At 53.0% G+C, this 18,392-nt stretch overlaps 1 protein-coding gene and 1 pseudogene across 1 annotated transcript; one reads left to right on the plus strand and one right to left on the minus strand.

Moving 5' to 3' along the window:
• Positions 1–3,331: 3,331 nt before the first annotated feature.
• On the minus strand, positions 3,332–4,322 carry LOC148050385 (olfactory receptor 14A16-like; annotated as a pseudogene).
• A 13,188-nt stretch (positions 4,323–17,510) lies between these two features.
• Positions 17,511–18,095, plus strand: LOC148050386 (olfactory receptor 14J1-like). Its single transcript, XM_087742855.1, has one exon. The coding sequence runs from the start codon at positions 17,511–17,513 to the stop codon at positions 18,093–18,095; it is 585 nt and encodes a 194-aa protein (XP_087598981.1).
• The last annotated feature ends 297 nt before the right edge of the window (positions 18,096–18,392 follow it).

An 18,392-nucleotide genomic window follows, 5' to 3' on the forward strand; every position in this document is an offset into this window, starting at 1 on the left:
TTTCCAATGTATCTGGGGAACCTCCTGTGCTTTGGGCATTTTATCTGTGATAATTCTCTTTCTCCAGGAATGTCTGCATGCAGTCCACTTCTCCAGATGCATGAACCCAGTCTGTCTGACCCAAAGGTCTTTGCACATGTGCCTGGCTCAATGGTACAGTGTCCTCCCATGTCACATCTCTGTAATAAATGGGGGTTTCATCAGTGCCAGTGTCTGGAGGTTGGGCTCTTTTTCCAAAGCTGAGGTCAGGAACAGGCTGAAGGGATTTCCCCAAAAAGCCGTGCTGCTGTGCTGGTGTTCTCCATGGGCTGAAGGCAGTAGGGCTCAGGGTAATGTGTTTGGGAATGGGACTGGAGGGAGCTTTCACTGGTGGCCTCCCTATTTGGCCACTCTCCACAGGTTTATGGCTGAGTTTTTCTGCATGGCCATTTTTGCCTCCTCCTGATGGACTCCGGGCCTGCCCTGGGGGAATGGCCATCCCTGCTCGACCTCTCTCCTTGTCCAGACCCTGGCAGACCCCGGGTCAGGGGTGTCTATGAAACCCTACATGGGGTGCGGATAGGGCTGGTTAGGTTCCAGGACCTGGGGGAGGCTGTGTCAAGTAGGAGGAACAGAAGGGGGACAGGGCACAAGTGATGTTGTCCTGGTTTCAGCTGGGATAGAGTTAATTTTCTTCTTAATAGCTGGTATAGTGCTGTGTTTTGGGTTTAGGGTGGGAACAATGTTGAGAAACACTGATGTTTTGGTTCCTGCTAAGTAGTGCTAAGTCGTTGCTAAGTAGTGCTCACACTGGTCAAGGGCTTTTCAGCTTCCCATGCTCTGCCGGATGCGTAAGAAATTGGGAGGGGGCACAGCCAGGACAGCTGACTCAGACTGGCCAAAGGGCTGTTCCATACCCCATGACGTCATGCTCAGTATATAAGCTGGGGGAAGAAGAAGGAAGGGGGGGATGTTCTGTGTGATGGCATTTGTCTTCCCAAGTATCCATTACACGTGACGGAGCCCTGCTTTCCTGGGAATGGCTGAACACCTGCTTGCCGATGGGAAGGAGTCAATGAATTCCTTGCTTTGCTCTGCTTCTGCATGCGGCTTTTGCTTTACCTATTAAACTGTTCTGTTTTATTGTACTTCAATTATTAAACTGTATCTTATCTCCCTGCACGGGCTCAGGGGAGGGCCCGTGGTGATACCCAACACCCAGCGCAGAGGGACTGAGGTGGTGCCTGTGGGCTGACAGTGGGGCAGAGTGTGACAGATGCGCTCAACCCCTTGACTGGACTGTTTTGGTTTCCCAAGTAACCGTTACGCATGATGGAGCCCTGGTTTCCTGGGAATGGCTGAACACCTGCCTGACAATGGGAGGTAGTGAATGAATTCATTGCTTTGCTCTGCTTGTGCGCGCGGCTTTGGCTTCACCTATTAAAATGTCTTTTTCTCAAGCCACAAGTTTTCTCACTTTTACTCTTCTGATTCTCTCCCCCATCCCACCAGGGCGGAGTGAGTGAGCAGCTGCGTGGTGCTTAGTTGCTGGCTGGGGTTAAACCACGACACCGCCACAGGCTGCTGCAGAGCTCTGGGCACTCACCCCACAGCCCCAGTCCCTCTGAAGGGCACAGCAGCTCCTGTCTCAGCCTCCCCATCAGCCCCAGGGCTGCAGGCTCACCATGGCATGAGCAAATGGAGGTTAGGGAAACTGCAGGAAGCATGGTCTCTGGTCCAGGAGACGCCCACCACAGACTGACTCTGTTCCATCATTGTCAGCCCCTCTCCCCACACCAGCACAGGAGTCCTGGCCAGGGGACAGAGCAGCCTGCCTCGAGTGGGTGCTTGCAGAAAGAGGTTTCTCTTTCTCATGGATTCCTCCCTGCAGCCACAGAAATGCTCCCTTGCTCTTCTCCACAGTCATCCCTGCTCTCCAGAGAGGCTTTCCCCAGGTCAGCATGTCTGTGCTGGCCTCGCCAGACATTCCTGGTTCCTGCAAGGCCCCACGCTGGCATTGCTGTTCTGCAGAGGGAGGGAGCTGTGGTGCCCTGGGGCCATGGGGTGACCCTGCACTGGCCATGCTGGTCAGGGTCAGAAGCAGACCCAGCTGGAGCAGGATCACAGCTGCTGAGCCCTTTTCCATCATCCCTGATTGCTCAGGAGCCAAGGACAGGGCTGGGCAGGACCACGGGGTGTCTCTAATGGCACACAGGGCAGGGGATGGCTGCACTGGATCCAGCCCATGGGGTTTCCAAGAGGTTGCCCTGAAACACTCTCCAGTCTTATGGCCCTTTGCCTGCTGTCTCCTCACAGCCTCTCCTGGCATTGCAGGGCCCTTGTTAGCCTGTGGGCTCTTCACATTCACCTTTTCCTCTGGGACACTCCTCCTTGGATGGTCACTCATTTTATGAGGTGCCACTCACTGCCCACCCAGACTCACACACTGTCCCTGGAGATCCCCTGAGCTCTCCTGGCAGCTCTCAGTTCCTCTTCAGGATGGCATCTGCCATCAGCCCCACTGCAGGTGGGACAGCACCAGGCAGATATGTCAAAGACCGGTTGCTCTTTCAGGGGACATATGCAACCAAGAAGGGAGGTCTTCATCCATGCCTTGGTCCCTAACACATCACCGTGGCACTCTCAGATTGTCACCCTGAATCCATCAGAAGCCCAGAAGAGCAAAAGTCCTTTTGAAGGGAGATCCCTATTGGGTGTATTCCTGACAGCAGCTTTGGAAGAGGCGCCCAGCCTTCTGGCCCTGTCCTGAGGAGCCCCTTTGGTTATGAGGGTGCTTGCATGGAGACCAGCTCTGATAGAGTGGTTCACGTGGCCTGCTCCTGCCCTCAGCCACAGGGATGCCACCATACAGATAACAGGACTGTCACAAGTTGCACGAGACCTTAGGGGCAGCAGAAATAAAAGGGCACAGCAGAACAGTGTGGAATTGAGGAGAGACCGGCACTGAAAAAGCCACGCCCTGCTGCTGTCCTTGGCCATGGCTCCAGGAAAGCAGCAGCCCCAATGCGCAGGCGGCAGAGGGATAGTGCCCACCAGGGCTGCTCCTCCGTGAGGTAGCTGGGCATTTGCCTCCTGAAGCCCTCCTGCCGGTTGGGGCTGTTCCCCCAGCTCCAGAGGAGATGTGAAGAGATGGGAGCTGAGACAAATGATTTTCTACTTGTTTCTTTATTGACTTCATCTAAATGGGGAGCTTGGATCCATATGTACATGAGGACTTTGGGTCAAGAAAAGGCAGGTAGGAGGCCAAGAATAATATTATCACAGGTATGAATAAAAAAACAACACCCCAAATATCCCACAAAGGAAAAATAAAGACACGTATGAAGAAAAGTTAGTCCAGGCTATTCCTGTGATACTGTGGGAGCCCGAGTGGGACAATGGGCACCTTCTTAATATGAAGTAGCTTGTAATCAAATACTTTCCACACTGCATCCTTCATTTCCTTGTTCCTCATGCTGTAGACGAGGGGGTTCACTGCTGGAGGCACCACCGAGTACAGCACTGCCACCACCAGATCCAGGGATGGGGAGGAGATGGAGGGGGGCTTCAGGTAGGCAAACATGGCAGTGCTGATAAACAGGGAGACCACAGCCAGGTGAGGGAGGCACGCGGAAAAGGCTTTGTGGCGTCCCTGCTGTGTGGGGATCCTCAGCATGGCCCTGAAGATCTGCACATAGGACAGCACGATGAAAACAAAACATCCCAAATGCTAACAAAGAACTTAAAATAAGGAGCCCGGCTTCCCTGAGGTAGGCGTCTGAGCAGGAGAGCTTGAGGATCTGCGGAGGTTCACAGAAGAACTGGTGCACAGCATTGCCTTGGCAGAGGGGGAGTGAAAATGTATTGACAGTGTGAAGGAGAGCATTGAGAAAAGCACTGCCCCAGGCAGCTGCTGCCATGTGGACACAAGCTCTGCTGCCCAGGAGGGTCCCATAGTGCAGGGGTTTGCAGATGGCAGCAAAACGGTCATAGGCCATGATGGTGAGAAGGGCACACTCTGCTCCAAGGAAGAAGAAAAGCAGAAAGAGCTGGGCAGCACATCCCAAGCACAAGATGTCCCTGGTGTCTCAGAGGGAATTGGCCATGGCTTTGGGGACAGTGGTGGAGATGCAGCCCATGTCAAGGAGGGAGAGGCTGAGGAGGAAGAAGTACATGGGGGTGTGGAGGTGGTGGTCACAGGCTACAGCAGTGATGATGAGGCCATTGCCCAGGAGGGCAGCCAGGTAGATGGCCAGGAAGAGCCAGAAGTGCAAGAGCTGCAGCTCCCGTGTGTCTGCGAATGCCAGGAGGAGGAACTGGGTGACAGAGCTGCTGTTGGACATTTGCTGTTTCTTGACATGGGGGCACTACTCCAAAAATGAAAGGACAGGTTAAAATCAAGACAGACTCCTCTGAGCAAAACCACTCCATTTTTCATCGCAATACCCTCCAAGTGAAGTGCATTTCCTTTCTCTGGTCTGCGCTGGCTGAGTGTGGTGTACCAAGCAGGACCTCTGCTCATGTGCTGCTGAGGAGTCAGCTGTGCTCTGCTGCAGTGGCTACATGGGAGCTGGTTTGTGACAGCTCCATTGCTCTCAAGGGATGTCAGACGTAATCCGCCTTTAACGGAAAAGTTCAATATCTGCACTCATGTCTCCGAAGAGTGTGGGCTGCAGAAAAGAGGCTTAGCAAGTCTTTATAATAATTTTGTTTGTGGTTTTTATTTTCCACCATCACAACCGGTGGGTATCCTATTTAGGGATAGAAATCCTCATTTTTATGACTGAAAATGGAAGAGTCTTGAGACAGGACATAGAAAAGGGCTCAGATATTTGTAGCTTAGTGCAGAGTCAGGAGAGCTGCAGTGTTACAGAATCATGGAATCATAGAATCATTTAAGTTGCAAAAGATCTTTAAGATCATCGAGTCCAACCGTTAATGTAGCACTGCCAAGTCCACCACTAAGCCATGTTCCTAAGCACCACGTCCACACATCGTTTAAATACTTCCAGGGATGGGGACTCAACCACTTCCCTGGGCAGCCTGTTCCACTGCTTGACAACCCTTTTTGTGAAGAAATCTTTCCTAATAGCCAATCTAAACCATTTCCTCTTGTCCTATCGCTTGTTACTTGGGAGAAGAGACCAACTCCCACCTCACTACAGCCTCCTTTCAGGTGGTTGCAGAGAGCAATAAGGTCTCCCCTCAGCCTCCTCTTCTCCAGGCTAAACAACCCCAGCTCCCTCAGCCGCTCCTCACTAGCCTTGTACTCCAGACCCTTCACCAGCTTTGTTGCCCTTCTCTGGCCACGCTCCAGCACCTCGATGTCCTTCTTGTAGTGAGGGACCCAACACTGAACACAGGATTTGAGGTGCGGCCTCACCAGTGCCCAGTACAGGGGAACCATCATTTCCCTAGTCCTGCTGGCCACACTATTCCTGATACAAGCCAAGATGCCATTGGCCCTCTTGGCCACCTGGGCACACTGCCAGCTCATATTCACCCGGCTGTCAGCCAACACCCCCAGGTCCTTTTCAGCCAGGCAGCTCTCCAGCCACTCTTCCCCCAGCCTGTAGCGTTGCATGGGGTTGTTGTGACCCAAGTGCAGGACCCAGCACTGAGCCTTGTTGAACCTCCTACAGCTGGCCTCGGCCCATCGATCCAGCCTGTCCAGATCGCTCTGCAGGGCCTTCCTGCCCTCCAGCAGATCAACACTCCTGCCCAACTTGGTGTCATTGGCAAACTTACTGAGGGTGCACTCGATCCCCTCATCCAGATTATTGATAAAGATACTAAGCAGAACTAGGCCCAATACTGAGCCCTGGGGAACACCGCTTGTGACCGGCCACCAACTGGATTGAACTCCCTTCACCACCGCTCTTGGACCTCATCATCCAGCCAGTTTTTTACACAGCAAAGAGTACATGGGCCCAAGCCATGAGCCGCTAGTTTCTCCAGGAGAATGCTGTGGGAAAAAGTGTCAAAGGCTTTACTCAAGTCCAAGTAGACAACATCCACAGCCTTTCCCTCATGCACTAAGCAGGTCATCTTGTCATAGAAGGAGATCAGGTTAGTCAAGCAGGACCTGCCTTTCATAAACCCATGCTGACTGGGCCCGATCCCCTGGTTGTGCTATACGTGCCGCATGATGGCACTCAGGATGATCTGGTCCATAACCTTCCCTGGCCCCGCTGTCAGACTGACAGGCCTGTAGTTCCCCAGATCCTCCTTCTGGCCCTTCTTGAAGATGGGCATCATATTTGCTAACCTCCAGTCGACTGGCACCTCCCCACTTAGCCAGGACTGCTCATAAATGATTGGAAGTGGCTTTGTGAGCACTTCTGCCAGCTCCCTCCGTACCCTCGCGTGGATCCCATCTGGCCCCATAGACTTTGTGTGTGTCTACATGGTGTAGCAGGCCGCTGACAATTTCCCCTTCCATTATGGAGGCTTCATTCTGCTCCCCATCCCTGTCTTCCAGCTCAGGGGGCTGGGTACCCCGAGAACAACTGGTCTGACTATTAAAGACTGAGGCAAAGAAGGCATTGAGTACCTCAGTCTTTTCCTCATCCTTTGTCACTATCCAATTAAGGATGGAGATTCTCCTTAGCCCCTTTTTTGTTGCTAATGTATTTATAGGAACATTTTTTTGCTGCCTTTTACGGCAGTAGCCAGATTAAGTTCTAGTTGGGCTTTGGCCCTTCTAATTTTCTCCCTGTGTAACCTCACAACATCCTTGTAGTCCTCCTGAGTTGCCTGCCCCTTCTTCCACAGATCATAACTCTCCTTTTATTCCTGAGTGCCAGCCAAATCTCTCTGAGCTCTGAGCTCTCTCTGCCCACCAGTCTTTTTTCCCATCTGTGCTGCCCTTTCGCTTGTGCTGCCTTGAAGATGACTTCACACACAAATTTCTCTTTAAAACCCCAAACAACTGAACTTGTATGGCAGCAGGGGAGCACTGGTTCAATGGGCAGATCTGCAATCTCTGTCCCAGCCCAGAGATGGAGTTGTGATGAAGAGAGCAGGACAGGACCCCTCACAGGGAGGAGCAAAGGACCCTGAGAGGAGAGCGCCAAGCCCCAAGGAAAGGCTCAGCACTCCCTAGGATCCTACAGGAGAGCTGTGCCTTTCTGGGGGCAGCTCACAAGCCCAGCAGGACAGGCAAAGCAGAGAGTCAGGGGTCCCGAAGATGACATGTGCTAAAGAGAGAGCCCGAGCACTGCCCAGCAGACAATGCCCAGAAGACATCTACAGTGAAAGACAACAAGAGAGCTGCCGGAGAGCACCTTCCCCCAGTGCTTGTTTGCAGTTCCCCCCACCCCTTGCCCCTGTCTCTGCTGCCTGGAGCTGTCCCTGCCAGGAGCTGTTTCTCTGGCCCCAAGCCTCCTCCCTGTCAGAGCTCACAGAGCCCATCCCACCCGCTGTGTGCTCAGCTCTGCCCTGCAGGCACCTCCGAGCAGCAGGGCACTGCCCAGGGGCCTCTCTGTTTGTGCAGGCTCTGATGGGAACCTCAGACCAAACCTGATGAGTCTGGAAAAGTGATACTGATGCTGTCTGTAAGCCACGGTATGTTGACTTCTGATACTGCCTGGTTTATTCACTTTGAAGAGTAAAAGAGTTGCAATTTCAGTACCTCCTCCAGAACTGAGAGATGAATTTCTGTGTCCCATTGCCCACCCAGACAACCCAGAGTAGAAGATTGAAAGAACAGGATCCTTCCCTTTTGGGTAGCCCCTGCCTTGCTCTGCTTCTTGGAAAGTCTTCTCCTGGGAATGCCCTGTAGTGATCTGCTGCTGTGAGCAGCCCTGACCTACGCAGCACCCACTCGAGAGCAGGACTCTGCCCTGCCAGGGGTCGCTCCTTCCACCCACAGCTTCTCCTTGCATCGCTGTGGGGAGCTCCCGGGGCAGGCTGAGTGCTGACCCGGCAGGCGGCAGAGTCCCTGCCCCAGCACACAGCCCCTGGGGGGCAGGGACCCTGCTCTGAAGGATGGCCCTGGGCACCCCTGGCTGAACACCCATATGCACACCTCCACAACCATCCCCGGGAGAAGGCAGCTGTCATGTTCTGTCCCTCTGATGGTGCAGCAGGTAAGCTGTGCTCTGGAGCACATCCTTCTCCTCTGCGTTAGAGAAACTAAGAGAGTAATACTGACAGATCCCATAAGCTGTGGGATGTGCCAGCTTTTGATGGTCCCTCCAGGAACTGAAGCTGCATTGCCCTACACCCAGAGACTTACCACATAGAGGGCTGTGAAGATTTCTCCTCCAGTGAGCTCTCCTCCCACTCCCACCTGCCTTTAAGCTCTCTCAGCCTCGCAGATCTCCTCTCAGTCCCTGCAGGCAGCGCCCTCAGCCCTGCTGCCCTTTGCAGAGGAGCTGCTCCTGGGCAGAGCTGTCTCTCTGCAGTGCTGCCCACTTGCCAGCAGCTCCCTCTGTGCCAGGAGCCCAGCCCAGCTCAGCAGCAGAGGCCCAGCCCAAGGCACCACTTTCTCTGCCCCTCTGGGCTCCCTCCAGGTGTCCCTGGGGCTGCAGGGGAACCTGCTGGGAAACAGGCTGAAGGCATCTCTGATGTTCCCTCCCTCAGCTGGGAACTGACACTGCTTTCCACCAGTGTCATTTCTCCCATCTGAAGAAGAGTTAGGTCCAAGAATCACCTTATCATTGTCCCATCTTTAGGCAGGACGCCCAAGCAAGGAGAGGGAATGATCTCATTTACCACTGCTGAGGGAAGGGATTCAGCCCCCATTCCATGTCTATAGTACTTAGCTATCCCCCATGCACAGCAGAAACCCACAGGAGGTGGGATTCCTCTTGCCTCAGTTCAGGTGCGCACACAATAGGCATCTGCATGTGAGCTCCTTGGCTCAGCTCCCCTGCTCATGAATGGAGATGGAGGCCAGGACTGAGGTGTTCAGATGCAAAGACCTGGTGACCCCTGAAGTTCCAGAGGTGCTCCAAGGTACGTGGAGCCAGCTGCAAGCCCTCGTGGAGCAATGCTGAGAGACAGGGCAGCATCTGGGGACATCTTCTTGGAGGCTGGTGGGGAATCTTTGGCCAAATGAAATGACATCAGATGCCCCCTTTTAGGATGATAGAACCTGTCTCTATTTGTTACCTTCTGGGCAGCCTATGAAGGGATTCTTCTGCTGAAATGGAATCATGTACCATAGGCAGAGCTAAGTTTCCCTCTGTCTTTTCATCAGCCACGTTTACTGGATCTCCATTGACTCTAATGATGGTGGCGTCAAGAACATTCTCACATTGCCTGATCAAATTCAGGGCAGTTATTCCGTGTAATGCCAATTCCAGGCCCGTAATGTCATGTGAGGTGCCAAGGCTCTGACACGCAGCCACAGGCATTTGGCAGGGACAGCGATGGTCCTGTACAGGAAAGCCATCCCCACTCAGAGTGAGCGTGTGTCAGAGACGCGGCAGCATCGCAGGCAGATTCGGTGCCTTGGAGCAAGGAACTGATTGCAAGCTCTGCAGTGGGGCAAGGCCTGTCCCGTCTCTATCCAGTGGATGTAGGGCAGTCCATGGTTAGGAGAAACATCACTTTGAGGGTCTCCGTGCATGTGCCTACCCTTTCAAACTTCTTTTACTCTCCATCAACCTTTACTCACCCCCCAGGAAAACACAGTCAAGGAACAGACAAACCATTTTCACGGTGGGCCTGTCAGTAGCACCTTGTCATTCCTGGAGACCAGCTTCACCTCCACCAAAGGTCCTAAGGGGCAGCACAGACACCACTGACAAATAACCCACTTCCTGCCAGGGCTGCCCTTCCCAGCCCTGGTTCTCTCTGTCCTTGCAGTCTGCTCACTCTCTTAGCATTCAGTTTCAGCTTTGTTTCCATCTGCCAACCCCTCTGGCATGTCTCTGCTCTGAAGCCAAGCCTTTGCCCACATGGGGTCCTGGACACTTGGTGCCAGGTTTCCCTAAGACAAGTCAGAGCTTGGCCTGGTGCTACAGCTGAGTGCTACAGCCCAAACGGGCACCGATGCCCTCAGCCAGGGGCATAGGCAGGACGCGCTGGAGCCTGTGCTTTTTGACATCGATGGAGTAACTGCCAAGGCATGGTGGGACAAGTCACGCAGCTTGGGGTGCTGCGATGGGTGGCTACAGACTTTTCAGGACAGACAGCCTGGAAGGATCAGGAGTTGGGTTTCCTCAAAGTGAAGAAGCTGCTTGGATGTCTGGAGCTCCTTACTGGGGCAAGTGAAAAGCTGGCTGAGCCCTGGTGAGTGAGGGTCAGAGGAGGCGCCAGTGAAGTTGTGACATCGTGGTGGGAGACAAGGAACCCTCAGTCAGGGTGAGAAAGTGGGCATAGTCATAGACTCATAGAATCATAGAAACATTTAGATTGGAAAAAGCCTGTAAGATCATCGAGTCTGACCATCAACTTAACGCTGCCAAGTCCACTGCTAAACCACGTCCCTAAGCACCGCACGTCTTTTAAGTATCTCCATGGATTAGGACTCAACAGCTTCCCTGGACAGCCTGTTCCAATGCCTGACGACTCTTTTGGTGTAGAAATTTTACCTAATATCCAATCTAAATCTCCCCTGGTGCAACTTGAGGCCACTTCTTCTTGTCCTATCGCTTGCTACTTGGGAGAAGAGACCAATAGGCACCGCAAGGAAGTCTCTGGATGTAGAAGCCTGGGTCTCACTGGGGTCTTTAATGACGTTGGCATTTCCTGGAAGAGGAACACAGCAGCATGCAAACAGCCCAGGAGGTCTCTGGATGGTCTTGGGAGAACTTGTTAGCACAGCTGCTAACACACTTGAAACTTGAAAGTCAATTCAAGACCATCGTAATAAGCTGTTACTACTTCAGGGACGGCTAAAGAAGGAGCAAAGCTAATACAGGACCACTGCTAAAGAGCAGGTAGAGACAGATCTGAGATATTTTGTGTGCTCTTTGTCTCCGTTATCACCAGCAAGCTCTCCCAGGCCTTTGTGCCTCAAGGCAGGACTCTAGAGGAAAACAGCCAAGAGTGGAGAGGAAGCAAATCAGGGGCTACTGGAGCAAACTCAAATGTTACCGGTGAAAAGGGACTGGACGTATAAACCTGTATTTACAGAGAGGGAGAGAAAGCGTCACTAGCTTGCTGGTCCATGTCCATGGCCCATGAAACAATAATGAGAATTTACAGACCAGCGTCCAAGTTATGAAAATGAAGACTTCTTACACACTCAGTACACCGAGGTCTTTCCTGCATATGTTTCAACTTCTGCCTAACATCTCCCTCCAGGGGTTGATGCAGTTGCCCACACAGAGACGTCCACTGCCTCCAGGATCCCCCGGGGTAGCTGAGGCCCCCACCTGGGACTGGGCAATGTGACCCAGAGCTGACAGGAGCCTTTCTGGAGCAGGAGCTGGTGGTCAGGCAGGGTGGGCCAGAGCATCTCAGTGAGACAACTGATTTCTCTCCCTTGAGTAGACAGGGAAGCCTGGAGAATTGCACGCAAGCTGTCCAGCGCTGGAGGAGAATGAGAAATGAGTGGGTCTAGATACTGCAGAGTCTACTTGAAGATGCTCCTGTAACCCAGATATGTTGGGGTTAGTGCAGATTTGACTATTCAAAAAGAGAGCATTTCATTCACTTAGTGTCTTTGCTTCCCTCTGTGAATCGATGGAGCTTGGGACTTCAGTGTGTGGCTCGCTGTGAGCAAATAAGGACAAACAAAATGCAGGGCAAGAAGTGCTTCAGGGGGTTTTTAGGATCTGTGCTTGACACAAAAATGTGTTTTCTGTTGACCTAAGGCCATCCACTCCATCTTCCCTCTGACACTGGCTGCTGTGTGACACAACTGTCCCGGCTCTCCCGGCAGAATGGGCAAAAGTTTGATGCCCGAACTCGAACATCTCCCCGTGCTGGAAACGTGAATGCAGCAGGCTCAAGCCATGAAACTGAGCTTCCCATAGGACCAAATCATGAGAACATCCCACAGGCTGTGGGACTTTCTCTTTACTGACAGAGAATTTGTGAGTTCAGGCAATACAGCTTCACCTATTTGTACCTCTCTCACAAGACACTGAAAGAGAAGGCACACTTCTCTGGACAAAATGCTGAGGTGTTCCCAGGAATCTCAGGAGGCATGGCACACTGATTCCTGGGTTCAGGGAGCTGGTCCAGTGCCTCATCTCCATTGCTGCAATGGTGGCATCGATGCCTGGCTCATGTGCAGACTGCGTACAGGGATGTTGACATTCATTGTGCAACCTGCTTGGACCTCAGAGCTGGCCCTGCTTGGAACCAAAGGAAGGACTAGAGACCTCCTGCGTACAGAACAATTCCCCCCTGAATTGTCCCAGGAGCCAGTGCTGGGGAGACCCTCACTTCCAGCTGAATCCTTTCTCCTGGGGCACACTGCAAGGCGCAAGTGCGTGGAACAGATGGTGGGAAAAGGGACTACAGGGGTGTCCGGTCCAGGCTCCCACCAAAGGGTGGGGAATCACCAAATGCGGGTCAGGTTGGCTGTGACTTTGCAGAGCTGAAAGCTGAAAACCTCCAAAGATGGAGATCACAGAGAGGCTCTGGGTGTCCTGCTGCAGTGCAGCATCACCCTCCTAGTCAGTTTTTCCCGAGGCCCAGTCTGAAGACCCCGGGAAGAAGCCTGTGGCTGTGGTCTCTGCCATACCATCTGCCATCGCAGAAGAGCTTGGCTCCACCACCTCTCCAGGCAGGTGTCACCTGCTTTTAGGCTGCCCTGTGCCTCCCCGTCAGCAGACTAAAGAGGCCCAGTTGCCTCAGCCTCTCCACACAGCTCATGTGCTTTAGGCTCCGAAGCCCATCGTAACAGACTTCCTCTGGGCCTTCTCCAGTTTCTCCATACTCTTTTCAAAATGGAAACCCATGGGCTCGTATGGCGTCCATCATAACTCCCATGCCCTTCTCCTCAGAACAATCCTCAGCCAGTCAGGTCCCAGCCTGTCCTGATGCACGAGGTTATTCTGCCCCCAGTGCCCTCTTTGCGTTGTAAAACTTCAGGAGGTTTCTGTTGGCCAAGTCCCTACGTGTGTTGAGGTCCCTCTGGACTGAAACTCCGACACATCAGCATTTGAGGTTTGTGGGCCAGTGTCTCAAACAAGATAACACTATGGGGAATTGCAGGACACTACAAGTACAGAAAGAGAATGACATACTTAATGGAGTTGCTACCCAAGGTTGAAAATGACCACAGCAACCATCTCACAAATGCCAAAAGAGGGCACAAAACAAGAAATGCATGGCCAATGGGGGAAGGTTTAATAGGGCAGGCTGTTCTTTTTATGGCGTATTAGGATAGTAAAAGAGAAGCACTTGTAATTTCAAGGAATGAAAAGAGAAGCAAAGGATGCTGTTGACCTTCTTTGCTGATGGCTCCTGTTTTGCCTAATGAAATCCAAGGACCACCAGAGCCTTCCCCACAGAGCTGCTGCCCAGCCACACAGCCCCTGGCCTCTGTCATTGCATGGGATTAGTGAGCCTCAAGGCAGGGCTTGAAATTTGTCTTTATTGGACATCATGATGTTCCTTTTTGCCCATCAGTCTGGCCTGTCTTTGTGCTTTGGGATGGGAGGTCTGCTCTCCTCAATAAGGTGTCATCTACAAATGCTATGAAAAAGCACTCTCTCACCTCCTCCAGGTCTTTAAACACATTGTAAACAGGGCAGGTGGCAGGACAGACCCCTGCAGGACCCTACTAGCTAGGTGCCTCCAGGCAGAGTACCTCGCATTGACTACATCCCTCTGAGCCCGACCACCCATCTGTTTATTTACCTGTCTATTTATCCAGCCAGGCAGACCAGAATATCCTAGCTTGGGCACAAGAATATTGGGAGGGTGAGGGGGGTGATGTTGAAAACTTGACTGACTTCCAGGTTAAAAAACAACCACTGCTCTCCCCGCATCCAGCAATCCTCTCCTTTCAGCACAGAAAGCAAAAAAGACAGTGAGAGACAAGCTGCCCTGGGTAAATCCTTCTCTTTCAGACACCCAGAAACAGGATCCGAGTGAACATGACCTGGGGCACAGCCATTTGCTCCTCTGAACATCCTTTGGGCATTTTGAAAGGCGCATGCAACGTTTGCACTTTCCCCATCGTCAGGGAGTTCCCCCAGTCTCCATGACCTTTGGAAGATGATGGAGTGGCTTCACTGTGACATTGGCCTGCTCACTCAGCTCCCTGCAATGGTGGCCCTCCTGTCCCATACACTGGGAAGGATGGAGTTTGCTCATGTCATCCCTGACTTGATCCCCGACTTGATCCCCATCCACTGGTAGCTGATCTCCAGAGTCCTGCCCTGGATGCCTGGGAGACCTTGCTGGGGAAGTCTGAGGCAAAGAGGACACCGAGAATCTCAGATCTATCTGCACCTGCTCTTCCTAAATTCAGCAGTGGCCACACAGGATCTTTGTTTCTTCTTTAACTGTTCCTGAAACACTTGTTATTCAATTGCCTTTCAGGTTTAGACTGAGTTTTGATCTGGACCCTTGCGGAGCTTGGAGGATGCTGTCCTTGAAGAGCAGCTGTCCTGAGCTCTGCCACCATGTCACAGCTCTGTCTGCTCAGGAACAGCTCCAGCTCCTCGGGCCTGTGCCCCTGGCTGAGGGCGCTGCTGCACATTTGGGCTGAAGCACTGCAGCTGTGCAACCAGGCAAGCTCATATTTGCGATAAGAAAATCTGGTACCAAGTCTCAAAGACCTCATGGCTGCAAAGGCTTTGCTTCAGAGCAGAAAGGTGGCATGGACAAGAGAGAGCTGCATGTCTTTCTAAACCCATGTCTAAAGACCCAGCATGATATGCCTCATTGATTGAATTGAAGATAAGTCCCCCTGGCTTGAAGAAATTAGATCTTTCCTTGTAGCTTTCCTGGGTGTCCTGCCTAATGATGGGACAAAAAAGGGGATTCTCATGCCGACATCTTTTTGTGATAGGGGAAATGACACTGCTGGAAGTAAGTGTCTCTCTGCAGCTGAGGGAGGGAACATGAGTGATGCCTTCAGCCTGTTTCCCAGCAGGTTCCCCTGCAGCCCCAGGGACACCTGGAGGGAGCCCAGAGGGGCAGAGAAAGTGGTGCCTTGGGCTGGGCCTCTGCTGCTGAGCTGGGCTGGGCTCCTGGCATGGAGGGAGCTGCTGGCAAGTGGGCAGCACTGCAGAGAGACAGCTCTGCCCAGGAGCAGCTCCTCTGCAAAGGGCAGCAGGGCTGAGGGCACTGCCTGCAGGCACTGAGGGGAGATCGGAGAAGTAAGAGGGATGTTACTGGCTGCATGAGGTGGGATGATGCTGAGACCTCACTGGAGGAGAAATCTTCACAGCGCTTAACACAGTAAGTGTCTGGCAGTAGGGAAATGCACATGAGTGTCTTGGAGGTGTCTTCTAGACATGGCACACCATGCTGCAGACAGCAATTGGCAGGATGGCTCTCAGGAACATGCTCCAAAAGAGGGATACCCTGCCACACTGTCAGAGGACAGGACATGATGGGTGCCTTCTCTCGGCTGCAGGGATGTGATGCTGGGGCCCAGGGCTGTCCTTCAGAGAAGGGTCCCTGCACCCCATGACACTGTGTCCTGGGGCAGGGACTCTGCTGCCTGCCAGCGTCAGCATTCAGCCAGACCACAGAGCTCCCCATGGTTCTGCAGGGAGAAGCTGTGAGTGGAAAGAGTGATCCCCAGCAAGGCAGGGTCCTTCGGCTGTTGAGACGCTGCTGTGTGGGTCAGGGCAGCTCAGACTTCTAAATGACCCTGAGGACATTTGCAGAGGGTCATTCTAAAGATGGATGTCAAGGTAGGGGATTACATGAAAGGGAAGGTGTTTGTGCGTTGAGTATTCTCCTCTTGGTTGGCTGGGAGGGCAGTGAGAGATGGGAATTTATTTCTCTGCTCTCGAAGAGGCAATGAGACCCCAGTTCTCATCAGGACTTGTCTGAGCTGCTGCTTAGCCCCTGCACACCCAGAGATGCCCCTGGGCAGTGCCCTGCTGCCAGGAGGTGCCTGCAGGGCAGAGCGGAGAACACAGCAGGTGGGATGGGCTCTGTGAGCACAGAGAGGGAGGAGACGTGGGAACAGAGAAAGAGGTTGTGGCCAAGAAGAGCTCCAGGCAGCAGAGCCATGGGCAGGAAGGAAGGGAGACAGATGTGGGGAGTGAGCATTCAAGTGCAGTTCAGACACCAACGCTGCGTGTGCTGTCATGCACATATGGCCATGGAGGAAAAGCACCCAGCTTGCACCCTGTTCACCTGTGGGGCTCTGGGTACTGCAGTGTGTGCGGCTGGCACTCATCTCACCCTCCCTTCAGGACGTAACAAATTCAGGAGAGCTGACTCTGTCCTTGGGAGGTCCTGCTGGGCTGCAGGCTGCCCTCCCGTAGGGCACAGCTCTCCCAGGGCACCTCTGTGTTTTGCAGGAGCCCCATGGAGAAGACACCTTGGTGCTAAGGCCACTGAAATGCTGCTGGGTGGCTGCATGTGGGCAGCTGTAATGAGCCCTCTGTGTCCCTGGTTGGGAGGACAGAGCTGAGATCCTCCTCAGGTGCGATGAGATGGGGTGAGGGGTTTGCAGATGTGCACTTGCAAACTGGATTCCTCTGCTCCCAGCACTGGCCTCTTTCTTTTGGGGGGAATACCTGAGTGTGATAGTCCTCCAGGTGGAAGAGCTGCCAGCACAGGGCAGCTGAGAGCAGGGCTGATGGACAGAGCGGCTGTCCTCACTCTGCACTACGGGACAGTCCCTGTGCCCAAGCTCAGCACCCACAAGGTTTCCCTTGCAGTGCAGCAGAAATGCCAGGCATTGCTGCATTCCAACCACTGCTCAGCTGTGCTGGGGCAACTAGAGCAGAAGGCACAACCCAAACTGCCCACAGCTCTGCTCTGCAGTCAGGTGAATTGGGAGTGACAATGCTGAAAAGCTCTTTGATATCACAACTGGATTTAATCTGAGATCACCCCGTGTACCTGTTTACCTACTGGTGTAGGGCAGGACTTAGTCCTGCAGAGCCCCCAGCAGAGCCTGCTGCTCCCTGGGGCACCCTCAGCCAGCACCAACCACAGCTCACCAAAGCTCTTCCCGAAAAGTGAAAGGCAGTTTGGAGGGGCTTCCATAAGAAAGTGAGTAGATTTTTCTCAAAGCATTCTGCCCTAACTTCTCCCTTCCTTTACCTCCTTGAACAGATCCTCGTGAGCAGAGGGACAGAATGTCCAACAGCAGCTCCATCACTCAGTTGCTCCTGTTGACATTTGCAGACACAAGGGAGCTGCAGCTCTTGCACTTCTGGCTCTTTCTGGGCATCTACCTGGCTGCCCTCCTGGGCAATGGCCTCATCACCACTGCCGTAGTCTGCGACCACCACCTCCACACCCTCATGTACTTCTTCCTCCTCAACCTCTCTGTTCTTGACCTGGGCTCCATATCCACCACTGTCCTCAAAGCCATGGCCAATTCCATCTGGAACACCAGGGCCATCTCCTACATGGGATGTGCTGCCCAGCTCTTTCTGTTTCTCTTTCTGATGTCAGCAGAATTGTATTTTCTCACCATCATGGCCTATGACTGCTACGTTGCCATCTGCCAGCCCCTGCACTACGGGACCCTCCTGGGCAGCAGAGCTTGTGTCCACATGGCAGCAGCTGCCTGGGCCACTGGGTTTCTCAATGCTCTCCTGCACACAGCCAATACATTTTCCATACCCCTCTGCCACGGCAATGCTGTGGACCACTTCTTCTGTGAAATCCCCCACATCCTCAAGCTCTCCTGCTCACACTCCTACCTCAGGGAAGTTGGGTTTATTGTGGTTGGTGTCTTTGCGGTCTTCGGGTGTTTTATTTTCATTGTGCTTTCCCATGTGCAGATCTTGAGGGCCGTGCTGAGGATCCCCTCACAGCTGGGACGCCACAAAGCCTTTTCCACGTGCCTCCCTCACCTGGCCGTGGTTTCCCTCTTTCTCAGCAGTTCAGTGTTTGCCTACCCGAAGCCCCCTTCCATCTCCTCCCCATCCCTGGATCTGGTGGTGGCAGTTCTGTACTCAGTCGTGCCTCCAGCAGTGAACCCCCTCATCTACAGCATGAAGAACAAGGAGATCAAGGATGCCTTGTGGAAAGTGATCCAATGGGTGCTGTTTCACTGAGAATAACCCTCTTCCCCTCCTCTGCATGTTTCCCAGAGTTTATCTTATGCCACAATTCTGCTTTTTCCTCCTGTGATAATTCTACTTAGAGATAATTCACTGGGTTTATACTCCTTCTGTGGGGGTTTGATCCTGTTGTGTCTGACCCTCGCACAACACTGTGTCACATGTGGCCCATCACATTGTAGCTCTTCAGTAAAAGGGAGCCTTCTGGCTGCAGTGCCTGAAGGCTGGGCTCTTCTTCCAAAGTTCCTTCCAGGAAAACGTCCAAGGAATTGGTCTTTTGAAGTTTCTATT

The sequence above is a fragment of the Nipponia nippon genome, unplaced genomic scaffold (assembly GCF_047370975.1).
Source record: "Nipponia nippon isolate SJK-2023a ecotype South Korea unplaced genomic scaffold, ASM4737097v1 scaffold_86, whole genome shotgun sequence".
NCBI lineage: Eukaryota > Metazoa > Chordata > Aves > Pelecaniformes > Threskiornithidae > Nipponia > Nipponia nippon.